The 24,446-nt window shown below is 40.2% G+C and overlaps 1 protein-coding gene across 3 annotated transcripts in view; it reads right to left on the minus strand.

Annotated features, from left to right (window-relative positions):
• DYM (dymeclin) overlaps nt 1–24,035 on the minus strand; it is a 209,406-nt gene extending 185,371 nt beyond the window's left edge. For all 3 annotated transcript variants that reach the window (XM_058044202.1, XM_058044201.1, XM_058044204.1), the window contains exons 1-5: nt 23,939–24,035; nt 12,412–12,589; nt 2,529–2,581; nt 1,764–1,857; nt 367–503 (exon numbers count right to left, since the gene is read on the minus strand). In XM_058044202.1, the coding sequence (XP_057900185.1) occupies nt 367–503; nt 1,764–1,857; nt 2,529–2,581; nt 12,412–12,551 (424 nt within the window). In that variant the 5' untranslated portion in view covers nt 12,552–12,589; nt 23,939–24,035. The remainder of the gene's footprint in view (nt 1–366; nt 504–1,763; nt 1,858–2,528; nt 2,582–12,411; nt 12,590–23,938) is intronic.
• Between the last annotated feature and the right edge of the window lie 411 nt (nt 24,036–24,446).

Consider the following 24,446-nt stretch of genomic DNA (forward strand, 5'->3'; position numbering starts at 1 on the left):
CCTCAATTTCTCTGAAGAGGACCATTATCACCTTTCAAACTGTTTGAAAATCACTAAAGCTCAGGCTGATCTACAGCACCACATCTCAACAACTGTTCAAAAAAATCCAGATTAAGCTAAATTGAACTCTCTAGGACTTAATTTCTGGTTTTAAAGCAAAGTTTGAGATTCTGAGTCTAAAAAACATAGAATCATAGAGATATTTAGACCTAAAGGACCTGAGGGAAAAGACCCTTAAGATCAAGTACAACCATTAAAGTAACTCACTAGTCTAGCAGTAAACCATGTCCCTGCGTGCCACGTCTACAAACATCAAGACATTTAAGTTTTTCATGGGATGTTTCACTTGCACTTGTGTGTACCCACCATATGAGCTTGGTCCTGCTTTCTCTTCATAAGTAAAATGAAGTTGCAGCTCCTCTTCTGACATTCGACTGATGAATACTTTCAGCAAACAGCAAATAATGAACAGTGCATTGTGAGCCTGCCAGATAAAGAGGTGGCTAGAAAAGAACAAACAAGAATCAGTAACACTCCACCAGCAAACATGCATCAAAACCCACAAGAAAATAAATGTCAGAGTAGACAAAGTTCTACAGTTGAAGCAGGGAAAAGTGTTTAAGCAGGGAGTCTGCAGTTGACATCACAGAAAATACAATGGGAATGTATTCAAAAGTAGTTTAGAAAATACAACCTTATCCCTAACTACATTTGTGCCATTAAAAACACCACAGTAGACAGAACTCTTTGAGGAACTCACCAAACAGATCAGCAAACTTCTAGAGGTCTCTAGAGCTATGGACTCAAGGCACACAGACATTTGAAAACTTCCAGCAGGTTCAGGCCTGAAAGCTTCCGGGCTCCCTGAACCTTAGCCCTTTTCCCAGGTGAACAGCTTTCAGGTGACTGCAGGCATTTATGGACTTCATGAGCACCATACAGCACAATTTTCTTATGCAATACACACAAATATTTTCCGAGTTTTCTGAATGAAAGGGAAATACAGCTGCATAAAATTTTTTGAGCCCCAGTAAGCCCTGCTGGGGATCCCATGCAGCAGCACAGAGTCAATTATTGCCGAAAGCTGTACTTTCAAGGTATTTTAGGATTAAAACAGTAACAGCTATCTGGGCAGAAATAACTTCTTACTTTAGATGCAAGCAAAAAACTTGATGACAGTCATGGGAGCAAGGAGGAATTCCAGCCCCAGATCTGATGAAAATGGGACATTTTTCTGTGGGTGTGAGGGAACAACTACAGAAAGCCTCCTGCAAAAAAAACCCCACAGTGCTGCACAAGTTACCTATTGGGAATTCTCTCCTACTGCTGAATGGGGCCAACAAAACCAACAGCAGCTGCATGACATAACCTGAAAGCAGTATTTTGATACATATTTACATCTTCATAGATATAGATATTTAAAATATTTCCAAGATAGAATACTGGCTCATACATTAAGTTCAGCTTAGAAGTTCAGATAATTTTTAAAGATTTCTAAGGCAGTAGTACCCATACCTTACACCATTTATAGAAAAATGTGTTCATCTAACATACAAATATGTATTTTTGCCTAGTAATCTACTTACCTATTACACTTAATTTCTGTGTTTAGAGAAGTACTAGACACTTGCTCTGTTTCAAACAGCAGTTCAAGAGAATTCTAAGGTTTGGTCTATGAGCAGTGTAGAAAAATTCAAGAGCTAGCAACAAAAGGAACACCTAAAAAATTAAATGGCACACACAGCTTTTTTCTGAGAACTTACTTCTGACATTCTGCTGAAATTTTTAACTCTTTGGTTCTAGAAAGAAAGACTTTAATCAATGACCCAAGGTTCCCTGTTCGAGGATTCTTCTCAACTAGATGAGAAAAAAAAGATACAATTACAAAGTATACATAAGCTGACACTATCTAGTTCAAATGACATTTAGAAAAAAAAGCAAATTTCAATGTCTCAAATATTTCTAAATAAAGCACAGTATGTCTTGGTTTTCTGTACAGGCATTCCTCTTTCAAGATTCTCTAGTACATGGTTTATTAGTACAAAATTGTTCTCTAAATACCATTAATCCTAGATTTAAAATATCCCAAACATGGGATACTCATACTCAAACCGTTTCTTTCCCATACTTGTCTGCAGCACAACAGCCTCCCATCAGAAAACTGGGCAGGTCTTCACAACTACCTTCTACCTTCTCGCAACATCACTGATCACATTTATACCACCCCTTCCTCCCATCCTCTAATTCCTTCCTCTTACTGATCAGCTTAAAGGGCAAAGGGAAAAAGACATAGTAGAGATGGAAATATTTGTTTTAAATCTTGCAGTCATACCAAGTTCTGTACAAGAGTTAACAATGGAGGTAAAGGTTTGGGGTACACATAAACACACTCTTTACACTGCTTTAATTTTAGTTGGGCAATATATACAAATAGAATGATAAAGGCATGAATGTGGGATCAGAACAGGGATGCTGTTTCCCAATTTTTCTGGTAAAGTATATGGAAAAAAGATGATAAAATGTCTCACCTAAAGACTTGCAGACTGAGATTGTGGCTTCTTCCAAGAGCTTTAAATCAGCACTGCACAAGAGGAAAAGAAAACAAAACTGGTTACACAAGCAATTGGGTTCCTGTACTAGAAGTGAAAATTCAGTACAAAACAGTAATAAAATCTTTCTATGAAGCACTTAATTTTAGCCATCCATTAGCTTGTTGAGGTCAGTTTGTCCAACCTCCCTGCTCAAGCAGGATCTCATAAAGCCAGCACACCCTGACTGTGTCCAGGTGGCTTTTGAGTATCCTCACAAGCTCTCTGAGCAACTCATTCCAATGCTCTGTCATCCCAACATCAGGCAATGCAATATTCTTTTGAAGCACAGCAACTATAAAAAAGGAAACTAATATTCAAAAGTGAAATGTCTATCAGAGTGAAATTATGTCAGTGTTTTCTCCCATGGAACAACAGACAGCATGAGAGAAAATGGCCTCAAGCTGTGCGAAGGGAGATTTAGGTTGGATATTGGGGAAAATCCCTCCATGGAAAGGGCTGTCCAGCCCTGGCATAGCAGTCCAGGGCAGTGGTGGAATCCCTGTTTCTGGAGGGGTTTAACAGCTGTGCAGTTGTGGCACCTGGGAATAGGGGTCAGTGGTGGCCTTGGCAGTGCTGGGGAATGGTTGGACTCCATGGTCTTCGTGGGCTTTTCCAACCTAAACAATTCTGTGATTCCATGTGCATTTTATTACTGCTAGTTTTGCAGTTTCAGTGCTGCCGTACTCAGTTTGGTGTTACCGAAAATACAAATAGAACAGCAGCCTACAGAAAGAACTTGAACTTTTTTACAAGAAATTTCACACAAAATGACGCACTTTTAAAAACACAAATAAAAGAAATCTCAATCTGACATTTAATCTCAAGCTAACCAGCTCTTTCCTTTTAACCAATGTTATTATACTAGCACAACAATCACATCAGATGCAGCAAATTGTTCCTAACTTCATTAATTGCCTCGTGATACGTCACAGAAAAACATTATCTGAAAAGAACAACAAAGCACTAAAGCAAAACCTGACAGCAACCACTGAAACCACATCAGCTGCATCAAACACATACTTCTGACCTATGAGTACAGGGCAACTGATCTTCAAAAACATCCTTAACAGATGGGAAAAAAAGACAAATCACCAGACACTGTGTTCAATGCCACACTGAGCAATATGAATATTAATAACTAAGGGGTACCCTGTTCCACCATTCTCATCATTACAATTTTTTCCTTCTATCTTGTCTGAATCCACCCTCTTCTAGTTTAAAACTATCACCTCTTGTCGTATCATGAACTGCTCATATTATGAACATGTGAACATATCATATCTACTGCTCAGTGTTTTGGAAGATGGTAGAGCCTCTACACAGACTGAACATACAGCCTGACCTTCAAGGACTTCTGAAGTTCAAAAAATTAAAGGATGGTCAATAAATTTAGTTCAACATTTGCAATCATAACACAATCCTTTTTAAATTTACATGGTAACCCAGTTTACAGCACTGTTGCATCAACCTGAGATTATCAGTGGTGCTGTGTGGGAAGCTGCTTAACAAGCTCCAGTGCTGAAAACCTTGTGGAGCCATGCTCTTGGAAGCTGTGGAGTTTGAGCTGTTCCCCAGCTCATGAGGACTAGAAGATACTGTAAAAAGAGCAGTCAAAAAAATTATTTCAAAACCCTTCAACAGGAAATTATTCAGGATAGAGACATCAAATTAGGTTTTAAGATGCCTGCAAATTTTATTGTATATCAGACTAATTTGCTGTGCAGTGAGCTGACAGCTGAGACAGCTCTTCACCTACAGCTGAATATCCTAAGACAACTTTAAATTACACAGATTGGCTTGTCCTGATATCAATTACCAGCATTCATTCTTCTCTTACAAACTGCTTTGAAACACAAGATTCAGAAAGAACAAACTTACACTTTGATATATACTTTAAAAATATTAGGCTTGGTCTCAAAGGTGGTCTCTTGTTCCAGCACTACAAACATGCAGAGTAATTAAAAACAAATGGTATTGAGCAAGAACCACCAGCACGCCACCAGCAACTACGGACAACACAGTTTTCTAGGTCTATGTGACCTTACGCTTTTAAAAAAAACAAAAACTTCTAAATTTGCCCAGCTGGCTGCTTGTCATCAGGATTTATTCCTTCCCAAGACCTGGCAAGCAGGGAGGGTGAATATTACAATGGACAACAACTCAGTAGAGAGTTTTAGGTACTGAAAAATCATAATGTAACACAACATGACTCCTCCCACTATCCAAAGATCCTGGGGACACAATCAGAGCGGTAATTGCTCCAGGATTTAAACCCTAAATGCAGACATTCAGCTTTTGAATTATGGTTCATTTTCTCCCTAATTTCTAAGGTTAGGTTTCAAAGTACAGCATTCTTACAGATTTTTTTTTTCTTCTCTTTTGAGTTATTAAAACCCACACAGAGTCCTCAAAAAATTCCACAGAGTTGTTTAGTTTCTACAAGTTGCCAGGATCAAAACCAGTGGCAAAGTAAGCAAGGCTTTCAGATCTTCAGCAAAGCTTTTAACACTACGGTAATTCTTTTTCATACTAAAATGAAGTTTAACGCTTAAAAATTAACTACAGCCCACGGCCTCTTATTCGTACAAGAACACAAAAGTGAATTTTGCCACACTCAAGATGAGGCAACAACTACTGTAAAATTTCAGTTCACTCAAACGAAATGGGAATTTCTGCTGTAATTCCCCCCACCTAGTGAGGGGGAATTACAGCAGAAATACCACCCCAACAGACAGACACCACTGAAATGCATCCCCAGGGATGGACTCACGGAGACAGTATCGTGGAGGGGTACAAAAAGTAGCAACTCATTCCTAAGTACCATGGGCGAAACTTAGCAGTGACTTTCTTTCCTTTGATTGGGCAGGAAAGAGAAGTGAGAGACATGGAAAAAAGCAGCCTGGGTATTTTCTTGTGAAGGGAAGAGACAGAAGGTAAATTACATTAAGATTTGGACAGAAAATGCCAGAGCCAAGATTCACAAGTTGGCACAAAAGAAACAGTACAACCAAGTGTGGTACCAATTTTTCTCTACAGTCCCCGTGGAAATAACATCTGGTTAATGAATGAATGTAAAAATGGAAACTCAACACTGAAACATCTGTCCTTTCATTATGCCACAGAGAACACTGTTAATAAGTACTTGAATTGTATTTCAGTCCTAACAAGAGCAAGGACTGATAAAGTGAAGCTTCACTGCACTGATCACATAAAAGTTCCAATTCTCTCTGAATTGAAACTCTCACCTGAATTAGAACTCTCACCTGAGGAATACAGACTGCCCTGTTGTCAAATACATGTCTGGAGCGCAAGTCTGATGAGGAGCAGCTGAGGGAGCTGGGAAGGGGCTGAGCCTGGAGCAAAGGAGGCTCAGGGGGGCCCTTGTGGCTCTGCACAGCTCCTGACAGGAGGGGACAGCCGGGGGGGTCGGGCTGTGCTCCAGGGAACAGGGACAGGAGCAGAGGGAACGGCCTCAGGCTGGGCCAGAGGAAATTCAGTTTGGATATTGAGGAAAATTCCTTCGTGGAAAGGGCTGTCCAGCCCTGGCACAGCTGCCCTGGGCAGTGGTGGAGTTGCCATCATGGGAGGAATTTAAAAGCCATGTGGATGTAGCATTTGGTGACATGGGTTAGAACACATAAAAGTAAAGGACAGATTTGTTAAGGATGGAGTGTAAAACATTCCCTGCTCTATGAGAAATGTTTGATATATTCACAATGTGAAATAGATTATCTATTGCTAGTAACAAACAGGCAGTGAGTATGAAAAGTCAACTCCGCCTGCTGCTTGATGGCTCTGCTAAGCATCAGCAGGAGAAACCCAGGCATTCCAGTAACATCCAGGAAGCTCTGCCCTGAACCTCTATTTCCACCTCTATAGAAACTAGTCACCTGCATAGGGAACAAACTCCGAGGAAGGTAGGGCCCTTGTAGAGGGGGCCCAAAAGAGCTGTGGCTGCTCCATCCCTGGAAGCGTCCAAGGCCAGGTTGGACAAGGCCTGGAGCAACCTGGGATAGTGGAAGGCGTCCCTGCCCATGGCAGGGGTGTGGAATGGGATGATTTTTAAGATCCCTTCCAACTCAAACTGTTCTGGGCTTCTGTGACACCAGCTTCAAGCCACGGGCCTTTAACAGCAGGATCACAGTGACCTAGGTGAGTTTGCACAACCTGCACTGAACCACCTCGCTTCCACAGAGCAGTACATATTTACATATTCACCAGTTCACGGTTTTCCAAGAAATGAACAAAAGGTACCACCTGATGTGGGGATTCAAACAGGCTGTGAACATAGGGGGTAAACAGAATAGATTCAAATCAGAATATTCTTAACTATACAGACTTTACTGGCTCACTTGGATACAAGCAAATTTGTGAGGTGCATGGTTGCTTCCCAAACACTTTAGGAAAAAATTCCAGGCTTCACAGGAGTTCCTCCCTCATGCTGTGATCTGATGGCCAGCACTTTCAAAGTACTTAATAAAAGAAAAAAAATATATTTTATTTTATTTGCTTTTCTTTTATGTAGAGGCTAAGCCCACAGACTTCAGCTAAACTAAAATTAATACTAGTGAAATTTGCTTCCTTGACAGCACAGCCATGTTTAAAGAAAATTGGTTTGTCTTTGTTTATTTTAAAGGTATCCAAACAGGAGAGGTTTTACAGTGGCAGTGATTATTTTCTGTAACATATTAACACTATGTCATAAGAATATTTTGCACACCAATTGTCGTTAAAAGCTGCTCCAGATGCAGGCAGCATCTGTGTGACCGCAGCTATCACACATCAGTGCTGAAAGTAAAGAGTAATCAAGGATAATCATTATTTCTTTGGGATTTAATCACTTTGTGTTTGCAATCACTCATCACAGTGCAGAGTTTCTTCATCAGGAAGTTAGTTTTCTGTAAGAAAACCTCTTTTCAATAGAAATGGGAAAGAATGGCAAATTGAGCAGTCTATTAACCAATGAAATTTCATTGTTTTCAAAGACTGTGGATTTTTATTTCTGGCTTCTCACAACCAAAAAGCAGTATCCTGCAGTTAGCAGGATGTTTTTGTAAAAAATATTACTTTCAAACGAAAAGGAAGGGAAAAAAAGAAAAAGAAAAAAAAAAGCAAAAACAAAACAGTGGCATAATAAATAGGATTATTTTTAAATGGTTGAATTCAGCTGTCTTACTTTAAATTTACTAACAATCAGTGAAGGTTGTTTCCTGGCAGCAACCAGCTTTGAAGAATGTGGTTTTATCCGCTTTTCTTTTAACAGCACCACAATAGAAGATGTTTCAAAGTTGCAGTGGCTTCTCTTATAGCATCTCCACATAGCAAGAGAAAGCATTCTGCCTAAAAGCTGAAATTATAAACATATTCACATCATATCACCTGCCCTTAGCATGGTAAGAAAAAGACCCAAACCAAAGCAGACAAGTACCCCTCTAAAAAAGGAGGGGGGAAAAAACAAAACAAGCAGCTTTCCTGACAGTTTTTTCCTCAACGTAAGGCCTTTTTTATTTGCCATTGAACACAAAACAGAAGAACCAGCCCATTGACTAAATTCATACCGTGGGAATGCTGATTTTAATGGCGTAGTTGGAGGACAGACATCAAAGAGTATAAGGCAGCATATGATTTATTGCACCATTTAAAAAATGTACCATGTTAAGGAAACATAAAAGCTTCCCATCTCTATGTCTTTCCATTAAAGGCCCATGCACATTATTCTTGAACCACCAACTCATTTATAATTCTGGGGAAGGAACAAAGAAGAACAGTAAATATTAAGCACATGATTTTCAGCAAGTTCTGCTTTAGTTAACTTTAAGTTTTCCATCAGAAAATAATTGTAACTAATACCACCACTAAGGAGGAGGCTGCATTCTTGGTAGCAAATCACAGAAAATCCAGACAAACACAAAGTCTGCCTAGACTGAGGGCTAACACTCCAAAGCAAGCCTCATAGCTCTTAATCCTGACAGTAACTAAAAAGATCATCCAGAGAAGCTGTATTTAATTTTTCCAATAACCAAACGCTACTGGAGTTATAGGGTAGTCACCTAAAGTACAGAAGTGGCAGATTTATACAGATTTCAATTCAGGTCCCACAAGTCCATTCTGTGCAACAAATAAGGATCTGTGAAGGAAAAAAAAAACCCAGGAACATGCAGGAGTGTGAAACTGGAGTACCAAGTACTTCCTAATGGCTGAAACCAGAAATACCTCAGCAGACACTTCAGCAGTACCTGCTTAGCACGCATGATTTGCTTTATGGAAGATGATATTGCAATAAACCTTTTACAGTGAAAAGTGTGAGACAACCTAAAACTAAACTGCTGGGAGCTGTTCCTTGGACTGTCATTTATGTCTGTACCACTTATCTGCTCCCACTCCTCGGCTGTGAGAGGCCCAGGGGCTTTCTTTATGTGCCAGATAGCCAGGCTGGCTCTGGCTGTCACTATTCACTCATACCAGGAGAGTCACAGGCAGCCAGCAGGAATTCACCATCAGCTCATTTCTGATTACTGACAGCTGAGAGTCCCTCAATATTTGCCCAATTATTAAGAAAATCAACAGTATGAGAGGAAGAACAAACAGCCCAGGAAGGCAGTATATTGGACTCCTCAGAGCAAGCTCTGCTTTGACCACACTCTCCTGTTCAGTTTTGGATGGCAAAGCAGGCTTAAGCAATCCCACCTTATAGCTTAATAGGCTGCTGTGCCCCAAAAAATCAATCCCTCATCATGCCAGAATTGTTTTGTGGTGCCAAGCCATGAATCACTGTAGGGAATTATCTTGGCTGAAAAAATAAACACTTCTGCTGTGTTTTCCAGATAGATTAGCTCCTAATTAAACCTACAGAAGAACAATATAAACACTGGAAGAGATAGTGAAACGGCAAGAGCATCCTGTATCAATGTTGACAGAGATACAGCAAATTTGCAGTCTGCAGCACTGGTATTTGGCAAACTTTCCCATACAGAAACAAACTATTCCATATAGAAAACTACCTTGTTTTCTTCACCAAAAGAAACTACCTTGTGTTCTTGACCAAAAAGTCAACAGGATTGAAAAAAATAAAACCCAGTAAAGAAGGCATGGCTGAGGAAATAAGCAATGCTAAACAATTTCACATGGAATCAGAAAAAGAGAGATTAACCCATTCAGACAGGTAGAGGTCAAAAAAAACCAAAACAAAAACAAAAAAAGAAGAGAACCACGAAGATGAGACATGGAAAAAAGGAGGAAGAGATCAACCAAACTGAAAGGGGAAAGAGAGAAAAGCAAAACAAGGACAAATTAAGAAATACAAAGTGCCAGAAGACACAAAGCATAAGAAAATTAAGACAGCAGAGTGCCGGAAGTGGTGCTATTTTAAAATCTGGTATCATGTATTCATGTTTCTTGAAGTAACAAGACATTCCCCATCTCTCAAGCCAAGGCACAAAGACTACTGTTCCACAAAAGATCCAGCTCTGTTTGACACCTGGGATCTACCACACCTGGACTAACTTGGAACAGCTTCTGTAAAGCAAAGCACTAGTCACAAGTTCCTAACTAGAAAAAGCATACATGGAGAAGTGTTAAAAACCCCAAAAATCTCTTACACACACTGATTCAGATTTCCCTTGGAATCCTTCTTTGCAGATACTGTTTCCTTGCTATGGTCAATGCTTCTTGACAAAAAGGGGAATTTGTTGGGCATCTGTAGCTGAAAGGAGTAAATCTACCCCAGCCCCACCATTTCCACACCTTGCTTGGATAATCTGGGTTTGGCTGATTGCTTTTCCTACCAACATAAACTTTTCTACCACATTCTAGTGATTTTCTCTGCCTCCTCCCCTATGGTACTGACATGTGTAGAACAGAATTACATCCAAAGCAGCACCCAGAGAAGACAGCCCTCTTTTCCCTGGGAATCGCATCAGTCCCATCTCTGCAAAAACTTCAGGAAACAAATCTTCTACTCTGAAGTATCACCAACTGCCTCCAGAAAAAAACCAACATAAAGCACTTAAACTGCTCCAAATAATACTTGCAAACAGTCACTAGTTTTGCAACAAACCAGAAAAAGTGAATTTAAAAAGAAAAGAAAACTGTAAAACTCAGTCCTGTATGACACGTGAAAACTGGCTCCTTTCCACAAATCACAAACAAGCATCTTGCTGCTGACACTTAAGCCTCATTAAAAAAAAGAGTTAACTTGGTAATTTGGAAGATTTCAATCTCAGAAATTGACATTGACCCGTATTGTTCCATTCCTGCAGGCAAGGTTATCTGATATAATCAAATACTGAGGGTGCTGTGCAGCCAACATAGCCCGATTTCACTTGCCCATGGTTGTCTCAGGTAGATGCAACTAAATGAGAAATTTCTGTTTCCTTCCAATATTAAGCTGCAGAAAAGATGTCTCTAAAAATACTTCTTCTCTAGCTCCCAGGCAAGAGCACCATCTGGTGTTCAGCTAATTAAAGCTTTCAACCTGCATTTGGATCATTTTATTGGACTTCTTGTCTTTTTAATTATGTTTCTTGCTTGAGGTTTTTTTGTTCAGTGAGGTTTTCGCTTTGTTGATTTGGGGATTTTTTTTAGCAAATTTACTCTGCACTGGATCTGAATTTCATGAAATAGGCACAAAAAAGCTGCAAAAGAAGCTAAGAAAAACTCCTTAACTTTCATGGTGAACAAAGAAAAATAGAGCAAAAAGATAAATTGGTGTGGTTTTATATGTAATCATTATTAACCCAAACAACAGAGTATTATATAAGCTTTTAGAATACTGTCAATCTTATTAGTCATGGGTAGGCTGTAAATAAATCCTTCCTTCAGGGATCTTAGAGGAAACACAACTGCTTGTTTGCACACTCCCAGTGTTCCATACTGCCCTTTACCAGCTTTACAGCCCTCCACAACACTGTCCCTTCTTCCAAACCTCTGGCTATTCTCTCCAGGCAGAAGCCAAAATACTTCCTCCTCCTCCTCCTCACTCTTCATAAAAATAGCACCTAGAAAATGCTTCCCAGTTATTTACCTTAACCATTTTCCATTCCAGTTGCCTGAACTTTCACTTACAGAGAAGCACCAGTTTTATGCTGAAAACTGTAAAAATAGTTTAAGTAACACCTGAAGACATTAATATCAGATTGTTCTTGTAAAACTGATAATCTACACACAGGCCAAGGAATTCAGCAATGGAGTTGGGCTAATAGAAGTTACAAGAATTTAAATTCTCTACTTCTGGAGATGTGTTATGGATCCTCTAAAAAATACTGATTTTATTTACACCTACACCACTTCCTGGAATGAAAAGGCATTCAAAGCTTGAATTTTAGGTATTTAGAAAATATTTTTATGGAGAATACAGACCAAATTTCTTTCTGAGATGCAAAGAAGGTGAAAAAAAGCTACACAGACTAAGCAACTCAAAAGCTAACCTACAATTAAATCATGCAAGAAGTACAATTCACTCTAAATTGAGAGGAAACATCAAATGTTGGAATCTCTGGTAAACCCAAAGGCTATACCAAAGGAAAAGAAAGCTTCCTAAAACAACAAGGAAAAAAGGCTCCCCCGACACTACAGACCCTATTTCTGATCTTTACCAGGAGAATGAATAGCAATTACAGCTATTACAAAGAAGAAAGAAACCCACAGGAATGGAAGAGGTGGTGGAAAACGCTTCCAAACTTGGAGACAACAGCCTATTTTACACAGGCATTTATTCCTCTGCTACCTAAAACAGGAATAATTAACATAACCACTCATTTGCTTTCAGACTGGTCACTTCTATAAACATATTATCAAAGCCAGCTCTTCAACACCCTCTTACCTGTTTGTTGGAGTGGTGAAGCTAAAAGACAGAAGCTGATTCCAGAATGGGTCATTCTCAGAGATGGGCTCTGATCCTGACAGTTTCTGTAAGTACTCATTTTCTGGAAGCTCACTGATGCTGCTGCTATTCGCTCCCATCTTCTTTATTTGGCAAAGGTTTTTCTAAATTTTCATTTCTTTGAGAAAAAAAAAAAGAAGAAAGAAATATTTTAAGTCTTTTGCACAAATAAGGAATATGTAGACCCTGAGTTAGCCATCAGTAAAGATTTAGATCACCTCCTTGAAAAATTACTAAGATGTAGGAATCAGGCACATAGGAATATATCAGAAAGATTTCCTTTCAACAAACTTTCAACTATAACATGTGTGATCAAGAAACACAGAAGTTTTTGTGCTATTCCTTCAGTCATCATCTCACTTGTATTTTAATAAATAATACTCAGCAAGAACACTGCTTCACAGTTGTATCAGTGACAAGGCTGCTAGCAGTGGAGAAAACTAGAAGAATAGAATTCACAATTTTAATGGGGGTGCCAAGCTGACAACTATTCAGAAATATGTTTTCAAACTGAACATGCACAGATAGAAAATTATTACTTCTGTAAAGATGCAGCTAATTCCTGTGTGCCACCAACAATTTACAACTTTTAAGTTCCTGCCTTAACAGCTCTTATCATGCTGTTATCAAGTAAGCAAAGGTACTACTGACATGAATCTCCTGACCTCTGTGAAATAACACGGCTCCTTCCAGGCAACTACTTCAACGGGAAAGAGCCATAAAATGAACACATCAGAAACACAACTGCTTTTTGATGGAACACTGCAGAAGCTGGCACTCCAAAACCTCTTTTTATATGTGTTGTACTTGATCTGCGTGAGGAATGAGAAGTTTTAAAATCTTCATGCTGCTTCTCATTTTTATAAAGAATTTAATTAACTAAGAAACCAACACAATGCTATCAACTACGTGCCAGGTATAATCCCAAGCACTTCACATCTTTCCAGGGCATCAACTTCAATAAACTTCTACCTTTTGGGACAAAATAACCGTGACTGATTGGTTTATAAGTTTGTATCAGAAAAGGCATCGTCATCAAGATAAAAGTGTTGTGCAACATTAACTGCAACCTAAATACTCATTCCTGAGCTGGCACACGACATTAATAACAGGCACAGCGGTATCAGAAGATGTAAACTACTACCCAGCAGCAACTTTTCCCTCGGTTTCTACAAAGATACAGATGCAAAGTATCAGATACAAGATATCAGATACAACGATCACGACCATACTGATACTCTTAAACTCATCAACTTTGCAGAAGCAATTAAGTCCAGAAAACACACTTCTAAAAGCAATCAATATTAATAAAGAACTGTGCAAATACAAAGAAAGCTTACTGGAAAGAAACAAAAAGCTGTAACATTAGTAGCCATCATGGAATTCATATTTGAGATTTAGAGCAGCAGCAAAGTACACAAATATGTCAGAAACAACCAAGTACACAAATATGTCAGAAACAACTAAGGGCCAGCACAGTCACAGAATAGACTATAAATATAAATATAAATATAAATATAAATATAAATATAAATATAAATATAAATATAAATATAAATATAAATATAAATATAAATATAAATATAAATATAAATATAAATATAAATATAAATATAAATATAAATATAAATATAAATATAAATATTAAAGAGATCTTTAAAATGTGAGATCCTAACAAAAAAAAAAAAAAAAAAAAGGTGATTATTTTCTAAATTTTATTTGTAGGAGATTCTACAGGCAGGAACACCTTGTACTGGACCAGGTTGCTCCAAGCCCCGTCCAACCTGAAGTGCTTGCAACATGTTCAACTACTGCAAAAGCCAACAATGATGCTGTTGGCCCTGGACCTATACTTTGAAAACCAAACCCCATCCCTCTAAATGGCTCAAAGGCCCTACATTTAAACCTTTATTTCTTGGAGCAAAAACAAGTCTAGCCTCTGTCTGCTTCAAGTTCCCATTCTCTGCTCATGTTTTCCAGCTAACTTGCTCCAAGACAAACAACCAATGGTGAAGAGAACCAAGAGGCAGCTGGAGCCCTGCCTTCAAATGCCTCCACCTTCACCTGGAACTCTTGAGCTCTCCCTGCCAGAGCACTGACAGTGCCCAAAACCCTCAGTCTGTTCTCTTAAAATGAGTCACTGTATTCTCTATTTTCAAGCTACTCTTACAGTTTGCTGCAGCTCCCAAAGCCCCCCACATTTAAACCACCTTCCCAGAAATATGACAGCAACTGGAACAGGTTTCAAGCTAATTCTTGAAAAGGAGTCACGCTTGCTTTCCAGATTTCCTACAGCATGCCAGCACATTCAATACCATTAAGACAAAATCCAAAACAAAGAGGGCTTTAACAGCAAGTCTTAGCAAAATTTTATTGTCTGTTTTCAGAGTCAGTGTCAAATCACAGTGCCCAAGAACAAGCCCAGTTCCACAGCCACGCTCCCAAGCAAACACGACAAGCTGTGGAGCTCTTGAGAGCCCTCCAGCCCTAAGGCCCAGCTGGCTCCCTCCAAATCGCAGAGAACATTTTTCATTCCACAATCTTCCCCAAAGCGACAGTAAAATAAGGCACTGGCTGATTATTTTCTCCTCTAAATGAAATAAATATCAAGCCATCCAAATATCAAAATAATCCTGCTTGCTTGAGCTTTAAATACCTGACAGTAGTTTGTAGATAAGGAGACTTGGCGAGCTTTGACTTCCACTCATTCAAGAGCCAGCAAATCTTGGAGCAATCAAACAAACATTCAGATTTCTTCGTCCTGTTATGGCCCAGGTGGTTTCTTTCCTCTCCTAAGTACACTACGCTCACTATACCCCTCTGAAATAAAAACCTCAGCAAGTTCTACGGATCCTTCCTGTAGATGACTACACCTACAGACACACAAAGCTAACTCCTGCCATCAGGAACTTGTGTTATACCAAAGCTTGATAAAATGCTCTGCAATGACTTCATGACACAGCCGGAGCACCTTCAGCTCCTACAGTCTGAACCACAGGGGCTGCTTTACACAAGCAAGACATTTCTGACGAACTCCAGCCATCAAATGACCCAGGAAACAAGTCTCTCCTTCAGAGTTCATTAATATCCTACTGGAAAAATGACTAAAAACAATTTAAAATAGAAAAAAAATCAACATTTAATTTCCAGGCATTTTAACAACAGTAACAGATTAACCCCAATGCTTTAACTTAGCGGATTACATGCAAGTCATGATCTCAAACACATTTCCAATTCAACTGCTACTAAATAATATTTAATTAAATGGCAGTCAAATCAAGTATTTCTCTTAGAAATAGCTGCCTTGTGCTGAAAAGATCACTCAAATAAAACATGTAACCACTTAAATGTCCACACTGCTTTTGATTAAGAAGCATTGCCTCTGTGCCTGCATGCTGGTTAAGACAGTAGAGGTTCAAGTTATTGGATAATATAAAAGGTTCATCAGTACTTGGAACAGATTTACAACAGTATGCTTTAAGCAGTATTTAAAATATTTACTTATTTATTTATAATTTTTCCTTCAATTTCATAACAGCCCCCACTGCACAGAAAGGCTGCACCAGGGGATCCCAAATAAACTGCAAAAAACAAGGTTAAACAACTTCTGCTTCCTCACATTGCTGAAGTGGGACAGCCCCAGTAAACACCAAATCACAGGAAATTCACACCAGGAAAGTCAGTCCTCACTCTAGCAGTAAATTACCAATGAAATCTGATTTACTTTTCCTTGAAATGTGTTAAATAAATGCACAGTTCATTAAAATAAGATTTTACAAGAAGTCAATCTACTTATCTGCCTCCCCACCTCCCCCCAACAAAAAAAAAAAAAAAAAAAAAAAAAAAACAAAAACCAGACACAACTTGTTATCACCTCATTTAGCTTAATTCAGTATTATTACACCCCCAAAGAAACACAGCCTGGTCTGCTAGTGTCATTCTCTATTAAATTCAGCATCTGTTTAGCCCCAGAACTTGGCTCCGTAATGCAGCAGCAGAGGCTTTAGAGCAACACAAGGGAGTTTGTTTTGCACATCAGGACTCATTCCAATCTCAAATTGCTAGGGGTAGGTATAAATCCCAAGTTCACTGCTTGTTCTAGAAGATTTTAGTATTAATTATTAACAAGGCTTACAAGAATATAATTTTTCATCCGAAAGAAAGTTAAAAGCAATTCAGCAATACACATGGCTCACACAGAGCCATGTGTGAGCTCCTAAGTGAAACTCAAGGTACAGATGTATACTGTTGAACTTGGGAAAAAATTTGTCATCCTCTACACATCTTCTATTTAAATGAGTTTAGACAAGTAATTAGAGTTCCTTTCAGGACTGTATCTCCTACTGGTATCACAACTTAATTGCTAATGCTGGAATTTTATCTGTCCAGTACAGTCAGCTGCCCCCTTCCAAAATTACACTTGCATGGTCATCTGGCTTAGTCTGCAGATATTTTGAATAATATAAATTACATATATTTGTGGGATTTTCTTTTAATTATTGCTTTAAAGTGTAAGAATTTGAGATGGTCATGCACATGATTTTACAATGTCATCTGAGATCTGGCCACTGGATTGAGTCCTTAACGCAATTACATGAAAATACTGAAAACATCCTAAAACCTAACAAAAATTTAGTTTCTATACATAGCAGGACTCTGGTTACCTTTATAGTTTGCAGCTTTACGAACGATGGACACTGTTTTCTTTCCAAGCAAAGGAGCCACAATCACTGTAAAGATGAGAATATGAGGTGTAATGCTGCTCATTCAGCATTACCAAAGCACTGCACTGAGGTTTTTGGCTGATTCCTATTTGTATCCAAGAACTGCAGGTTTCAGACCATTTCTCACCCATGAGACATTAAAGTATCCCACAAAATCCTAAGATAAATCTTGCCACAGAGGCGTGAGACTACTGCAATATGTTTACACATAATTCTCCATACAACAGAAAACAGAGAAGTTAAATTAACAGTATGTATTGTTCAGCTCCAATATTTGAATTTTACTGTCCACACAATATATTCAAATTCTGACTACTCCTCGTGTTACAGCAATATTTCATAGATAAATAGAATGGTTTGTTTTGGAAGGGACCTTTATAGGCCATCCCATTCCACCCCTGCCATGGGCAGGGACACCTTCCACTGTCCCAGGCTGCTCCAAGCATCATCCAGCCTGGCCTGGAACACTTCCACTGATGGGGCAGCCGCAATTTCTCTCAGCAACTTTGCAGCTTTCCAGACATTTTAAGTGTTTATTACCTGCATTGCTTGGGGAACTCTTTTGGGGAAGTTTTGGTGCTGTTAAAAATGCTGAAAAAATCCCCCAAAATTGAGATTCTGTCTTTCTAAGACAAAAAGCAGTTATGCAAATACTTCATTCATACTCAGAGATCACTCACTAATTTTCACATAAAGAGGTCCCAAACTGTAAGAACTTTTATTTTACCAATTAAATTGGTAAGATTTTGCTAAGCAAAACTAATGATGCAGAAATACCAGGCAGTAACAATTCATGCTAATAAAAGAGATCTTCAGGAAAAAAAAAAACTTTACAATCCTCAGACTTTAGGGAATTCTTGCCATTTTAGATAAAAAAAGAGCATTGAAATAGTCTTTGTTTTTAAAGCATGGTAACGAGTCAGAATATTCCAGCTATAATTTAATGCCTAGCAATCTTCAAACAGTATCAAACCACTATTAAAAATCCACCTTCTCTGATACACCAATTAGCCACAACCACACAGCCTGGCAGATTTCAGAATGGAATAAACACATCCTTCAAGACCAATTAGAAAAGCTTCCTACTGTTTTTAAGTTAATGAGTTACACAGGAAAGACTGTTTCTGCTCACTTTACACTGATTTGTAATTTTCCTCCCCTTTTCTACTGCCTTTTTGGCAACTCTCCTTTCACTCCTTCCTTCAGCTCCCTTTACCCACCCCTTTTACTTTTACAAGCTGAAACTGTTCAGATACATACCAAATCCCCTCTCCCCCAGAAAAAAAACCACCAAAACCACAAAACCCACAGTTTTATGAGAAGTAGCAGACAGACAAGCTGCTTTTGTGACAAACACAAATTAAGTGCTCTTTCAGAGAACCTGGCTGACCATGACAGGGTCTATCTTTGCAGCTTGGAGACCAATACCATCTCTCATAGCTTTCTAGATAATCCTCTGTTTCTCCACTACCCACTATTTTTCAGACACTGCCAAGTTTGATGGCTACTGTCAGGGATACAACCCTCTAACCTATTTCTATTTTTGCAGTAGCCCAGCACACTAACTATTCACCAGGTACCAAAACATCTTCCTGTAAAGCTCAGCACAACAGGACAGAAGTATTTTTGGACGGCAGTGAGAAATGCAACAAAATTATGAAGCGGTCCCCACAATGCCTAAGAAAAATAAAATAAAATAAAATAAAATAAAATAAAATAAAATAAAATAAAATAAAATAAAATAAAATAAAATAAAATAAAATAAAATAAAATAAAATAAAATAAAATAAAATAAAATAAAATAAAATAAAATAAAATAAAATAAAATAAAATAAAATAAAATAAAATAAAATTAAATTAAAATAAAATAAAATAAAATAAAACATCTTAAGGCCTTTAGGCAGCTCTCAACATAAATTATCTGACTTGCTCACTGTTTACTCAGCTGGATGAACAAGCACAGCATCTCTCTCGGTTCTCCTGCTCTGCTCTAGTGCCTTCCCCTCCCACAATAAGGACCTGAACCGAGCAGCAGTGCAGTGGCATCAGAAGGGTCCTTCTGGGTTCCACTGAAGCCTGAAGAGACTTGCACACAGCAGAAGTGATCAATCTCAACAGATTTACTGCAGGCAAAGAAGGCCCTCACAAGGAAGGCAAGCAGATGAAAAAACGAGTGACGATGCTGTGTTTTCTGCTCCAGTTCCTTTTCCACAACATTTTCGTGGGAGTCAGTCATCAATAAAAGCCTAATTCTGAAGAGCACAATCTGCTTCCTTCATGTCCAACCTACGGTACAGTTGTTCTGCTCACAGCTGAAGAAGGGATTTTTCAAAACCTTCATGGTGAGGCAGAGTATTTCAAGCAGAAGAATTCCGATGTGAGTGAGCCCGGATGTTGTGGTGCTTCCCCAAACTGCTCAACAAGGGATGCTATTGTGTTTGACAGCTCACCCTACACAGTTTGTCACTTTTTAATAAATGCTCTGAAAGGAGATGACAGGAAAATGAAAATCTAAATTCTATAAATGAGACTGAGATGTACTGATTGTGTTTCTCAGTGCCATCTCAGAAAACTAACACGTTTTCATACACTCTATAATCTCTAAACTCCAGGTTACTGGTGATCCACTCTGCTAATTTCTGATCACCAAATCTAATAATTTTAATAAGCAGACGCCCACTTACTAATCTCAAAATACCTTACTTCAAGTGAACAACTAGTCACCTTCACAGGTCACCTTCAAAGCTGCGTTCTGAACTGGAACTACTGACTCACAGGAGGACAAAAACAAGGAGGACAACTTTGCTCAAGATGCTTTTCCCTACAGTTGTAAGAGATCAAAAATAATTTACACAAAAATGCCACTCCAACAGTTCACCTCACAACAGAAACTTCTGATACAGAGTGCTCTAAAAAATATTAAAAAGTTACGTGATAGCCTCGAACACCAATAAGCAAATACAAGCTTGTGGCAAACTAGACCCCAAATTTATCATATTTCCACCCAACATGTATTGGCCTTAGTGACACAGCCAATCTGAATGAAGCTTTTTGTCCTCTATTCCCTCAGTCACCATGCTCTGGCAGGGCAGGGCAGGGCAGCAGGTACATGTCAAACCTCTTGAGGAAGCTTTTGCTGAACCTTGCATGTGAAATGCCCTTCTCTCAAGGTATTTCACAAGTTCAGAGAGCTCCTGTTTAACTTTTACAGGTAAATGAGCATTTAAGCATTTAAGGACTTCTTTGTCCAGGTTAAAAAAAAGCAATTTATGCAACAAAACATATCTCTAGTCCATTAATACAAAGTCCCACAAGATCAATTAAGGAGTCCTCAATTTTGTTCATTTTTAGTGCAGGCAATTACACACCCATGCTAAAACATTATACTTGTGGCCAAATCTCTCTGAACTTTCAAAAGCCTATCTATAAAATTTATCATGAGTTAACAAAATTTAAAGCTACAAAAACTATAAAGATCTGTTGAAATTTTCTGTTGAAATTCCTACGTAACAACTTAAGAAATAAATCTGAGAGCAGAATGACAGCGTCAGTTTTACAAAAACATCCTGTCACAGAGGGCAGGAGAGGTAGTGTGCAGGCAATTATGAAAAAATTTAATCATGAAGAAAAGTACCTCTATCCTTACTCTTACAATCCAACACCCTAAGAAAAGGTCAGCACTCAAATACAGCTAGTGTTTTTTGGAGTACGTGCAGAAATAAATTCTTTAATCCAATTAGTAAACACTGTCAGAAGGGAAGAAGGCTGGGTCAGGCACACCTTGTAATTTCTGTGTAAAACACCTGTCACAAAACTATTACAGGTAAATAACACATTTTTCAAAAGTTTCAAGAAGTGAAAATTCAAATACTATCTCCACTCTCTGCAGTGGGCAGGTATTTCCGTAAAGGTTTTGTTTGCTCTCACCAGTGAGATTCCTGCTGCGAGCCAGGACAGGTGTGCTGGAACTATAAAATGAGAACAACAAACTGAACTTTAAACAAGTATACCAAAGGGATATGGAGCTTAAAAATAAAGACAAATCAAGAAGGAGCACAACCCATACTGAGACCTGCCTTCACAGATTAGGAACAGACAGCACATCAGAACCAACTTTGCTGGTTTGACATTCTCTACTTCCAGAGGCCAAAAAGAGACTTTTATTACCACAAATGCAGCAATGGTTTTCAAAAACAGTTTTCCACCAACTGATAATCTATGATGGATTATAGTGTTGGAAATTGGGTTCAATATGAGAAGGCTTTGATGACTTTGTCCCTTTCCTCTATTTATTTAAAAAAAACCACTCAGCACCTCAAAAATCAATTTATAGTAATTCATTGTTTCTAATTGAAATGGAAGGTGGGTTGGATATGACACAAGTCAGGCTAAACATAGCCTGAATTAATAAATCAAGTGGCTTCAATATGGAAGGGATGCTAAGATTACTGCTACACACAAGTATTTCCTCCCTATATCACTATCAGATGTAAGTAACACCTGCCTAAAAGCCACAGTAATGTTTCAAAAAGATAATTCAAGCTTCAAACAGATGCTCAGATGTTCATTAAAAGGCCTGCATTTGTTTCAATACTGGTATATTTTGGTATATGTAAAAGTTTATACAACTATTTTGGTATCTGTGCTCTTCCACAGTTTGGGCATTAACCCTATTTTTGCAACAGGATTATTTGGCTCTGCTTTTGAAGTTTCTCACAGCTGAAGACCTAACTACAACATAAAAAAGCCTGTTAAGCAGAAAGACAAATCTGCTCTGTATGGGTAATAATTTTATACTATATTACAATCATAATTTATATTAAAAATATTATATTAATATGTTATATAAAATATATCACCTATCTTCAGGATCCACTGCAAATTCAGTTACACTTGTCAGGGTGTGGGATTACTTCAAGGTGATACAGACTTTCCACTCCATAGAATACACTTTGAAAAATACAGTTAAAATCATTAATCATCTACTGTGGCATCAGTTCAGCAGCCACCAAACAGGATTTCTTGCTTTTAGTGACTTTTGTCAGTCATCAGCATGTTAAAAACATCTTAAGATCTTAAAATCACAGCATGTCAGAAAATGCCAGAGGGCAGGCACAGATTCTGGCACATTGGGAATTAGGAATTGCTGGCTGGGAGGGTGGGCAGGCCCTGGCCCAGGGTGCCCAGAGCAGCTGTGGCTGCCCCTGGATCCCTGGCAGTGCCCCAGGCCAGGCTGGATGGGGCTTGGAGCAGCCTGGGACAGTGGGAGCTGTCCCTGCCCATGGCAGGGGTGGAACAGGATGATCTTTAATGTCCATTCCCTCCCAAACCAGTCTGGGATTCTATGATCTCCAAATCTTCCTCTTAATCTGATAAAATCACTGGAAGGAAGCACCTGATCCATCTGAGTTCAGCAGTAATTTGCTACAAGTACTTTTTTTTTTACTGATTTAGCAGGAGGGATTAGAAGCTCTGCTGGCAAAACATCAGCAGGGGAGTGTCAGAGGAGGAGCTGAGGGATGCTCCAGCCAGGTGACAGTGCTGAGCTGGGTCCAGCATTCCCCGGGCTGCCCACGGGCCTCTGCTGATGCAGCAGCAGTGGAAAGGGAAAACAGCCCATGGAAACGACAGCAGGAGGCCTCCCAACTCCTGGCACTCTAAGGAGAAACGACAATTTTCTAGCCGGCCCAGCTGGAGCACCCAGAACGTTTTTCAGTTGGGAATTGACACAATGTGGGATTACACAACCCTGCGTTGGGACACGGGACCCAACCACCCGGGAGCCTCCTTCCACTCCCCTGCACTCCAAAAGTGATCCGTGATGGAAATATCAACAGCTTCTTTATTTCTGCAAACACCTACAATGATTAAAACTGCAGCCCAGCACGTTATCCCTCAGCACAGGCAAGGGAAAAAATGAGATTATGCCCCACGAACTCTCTACGCCCAGCACAGATTAAAAAGAATAAATAAACAAACAAACAGTGCTTGGCATGAAGGCATATGAGGTAATGCAAAGCCCGGCAGCTCAGGTGAGATACCAATTTCAATTTTAAACCTCACTTTTGATAAATATTATCATTCATAAGTATAAAAACAGTGTGGTAGGAGTGAGGAGGCAGAGCGAGCCCCAGGAGTTCTGAGATGCTGCAGTAGAAAAGCCTCCGTCGAGAACAGGATGGAAAATAAATCAATTTATCATCTAGCCATGAACAATAAATATCATTAAGAGCACATAAGAAAAAACGGGTATAAATCTCTGGCTTTCCAGTCCCGGGCGCATTTAAAGGGACACAGGGACATCCCAGGGACCCTGAGGGATCACAGGATCCCTGTAAGGGAACACTCACGGTCTGGGTAAAGGGACACAGGCAGATTCTGGGAACCCTGGCAGGGATCCCTGGATCCCTAAGGGACACAAGGACATCCAGGGGACCCAGCGCGGGATCGGTTCCTGGATCCCGAAGGGACACAGGTACAACCCAGGAACCCTGCGAGGGATCCCGGGAGATGCCCCAGCCCGGGCGGGGACACGGCGGGTGCCGGGGCCACGGCAACTCTCCTCACCGCCGGTGTCGAATTACGCAAGGCATCCCTCCGTCTATCGCGACACAGGCCCGCGCCACGAGGGGACGGTGACGTCGGGGCAACCGGGGGATCTCGGGGGCCCCCTTCGGAGTCGGCGGCCGCCGGGGCCACCCGTCGCCCTTGCCCCTCGAAGGCACCGCCGAGGCCGCGCTTACCGTCCGTGCCCTGGGCCCGAGGTGGGTGGCGCGGTCGGTACCGGGGTGCCTCGGCCCGCGCCGCTCCCGGGTCCCCTCACGGCCCCTCACGATCCCCGCCCGCCTCCACGTCGCCGGCCCTGCCCCGCTGCGCGTGCGCGAGGCCCGCGCGGGGCGGTGCGTGAGGCACCACGGGAGTTGTAGTTCGTGACGGGCGGGGCGGCCATGACACCTCCCGTGTCAGCCCTGAGCTGATCCCCAGCGTGGGCAACAGGGCAGGGGGATGCTGCCCCTGTGCCCCTGGGCTCAGGTGAGAGCCCACCTGCAGAGCTGCCCCAGCCCTGGCTCCAGCAGCACAAGGAGCTGGAGCTGCTGCAGCCAGTGCAGAGGAAGCCACGGAGCTGCTGCCAGGGCTGGAGCCCCTCTGCTCTGGAGCCAGCCTGGCACAGCTGGGGCTGTTCAGCTGCACCAGAGAAGCTCCAGGGACACCTCAGAGCCCCTGCCAGGGCCTCCAGGGGCTCCAGGAGAG

Source organism: Melospiza georgiana, chromosome Z (assembly GCF_028018845.1).
Source record: "Melospiza georgiana isolate bMelGeo1 chromosome Z, bMelGeo1.pri, whole genome shotgun sequence".
Lineage (NCBI taxonomy): Eukaryota > Metazoa > Chordata > Aves > Passeriformes > Passerellidae > Melospiza > Melospiza georgiana.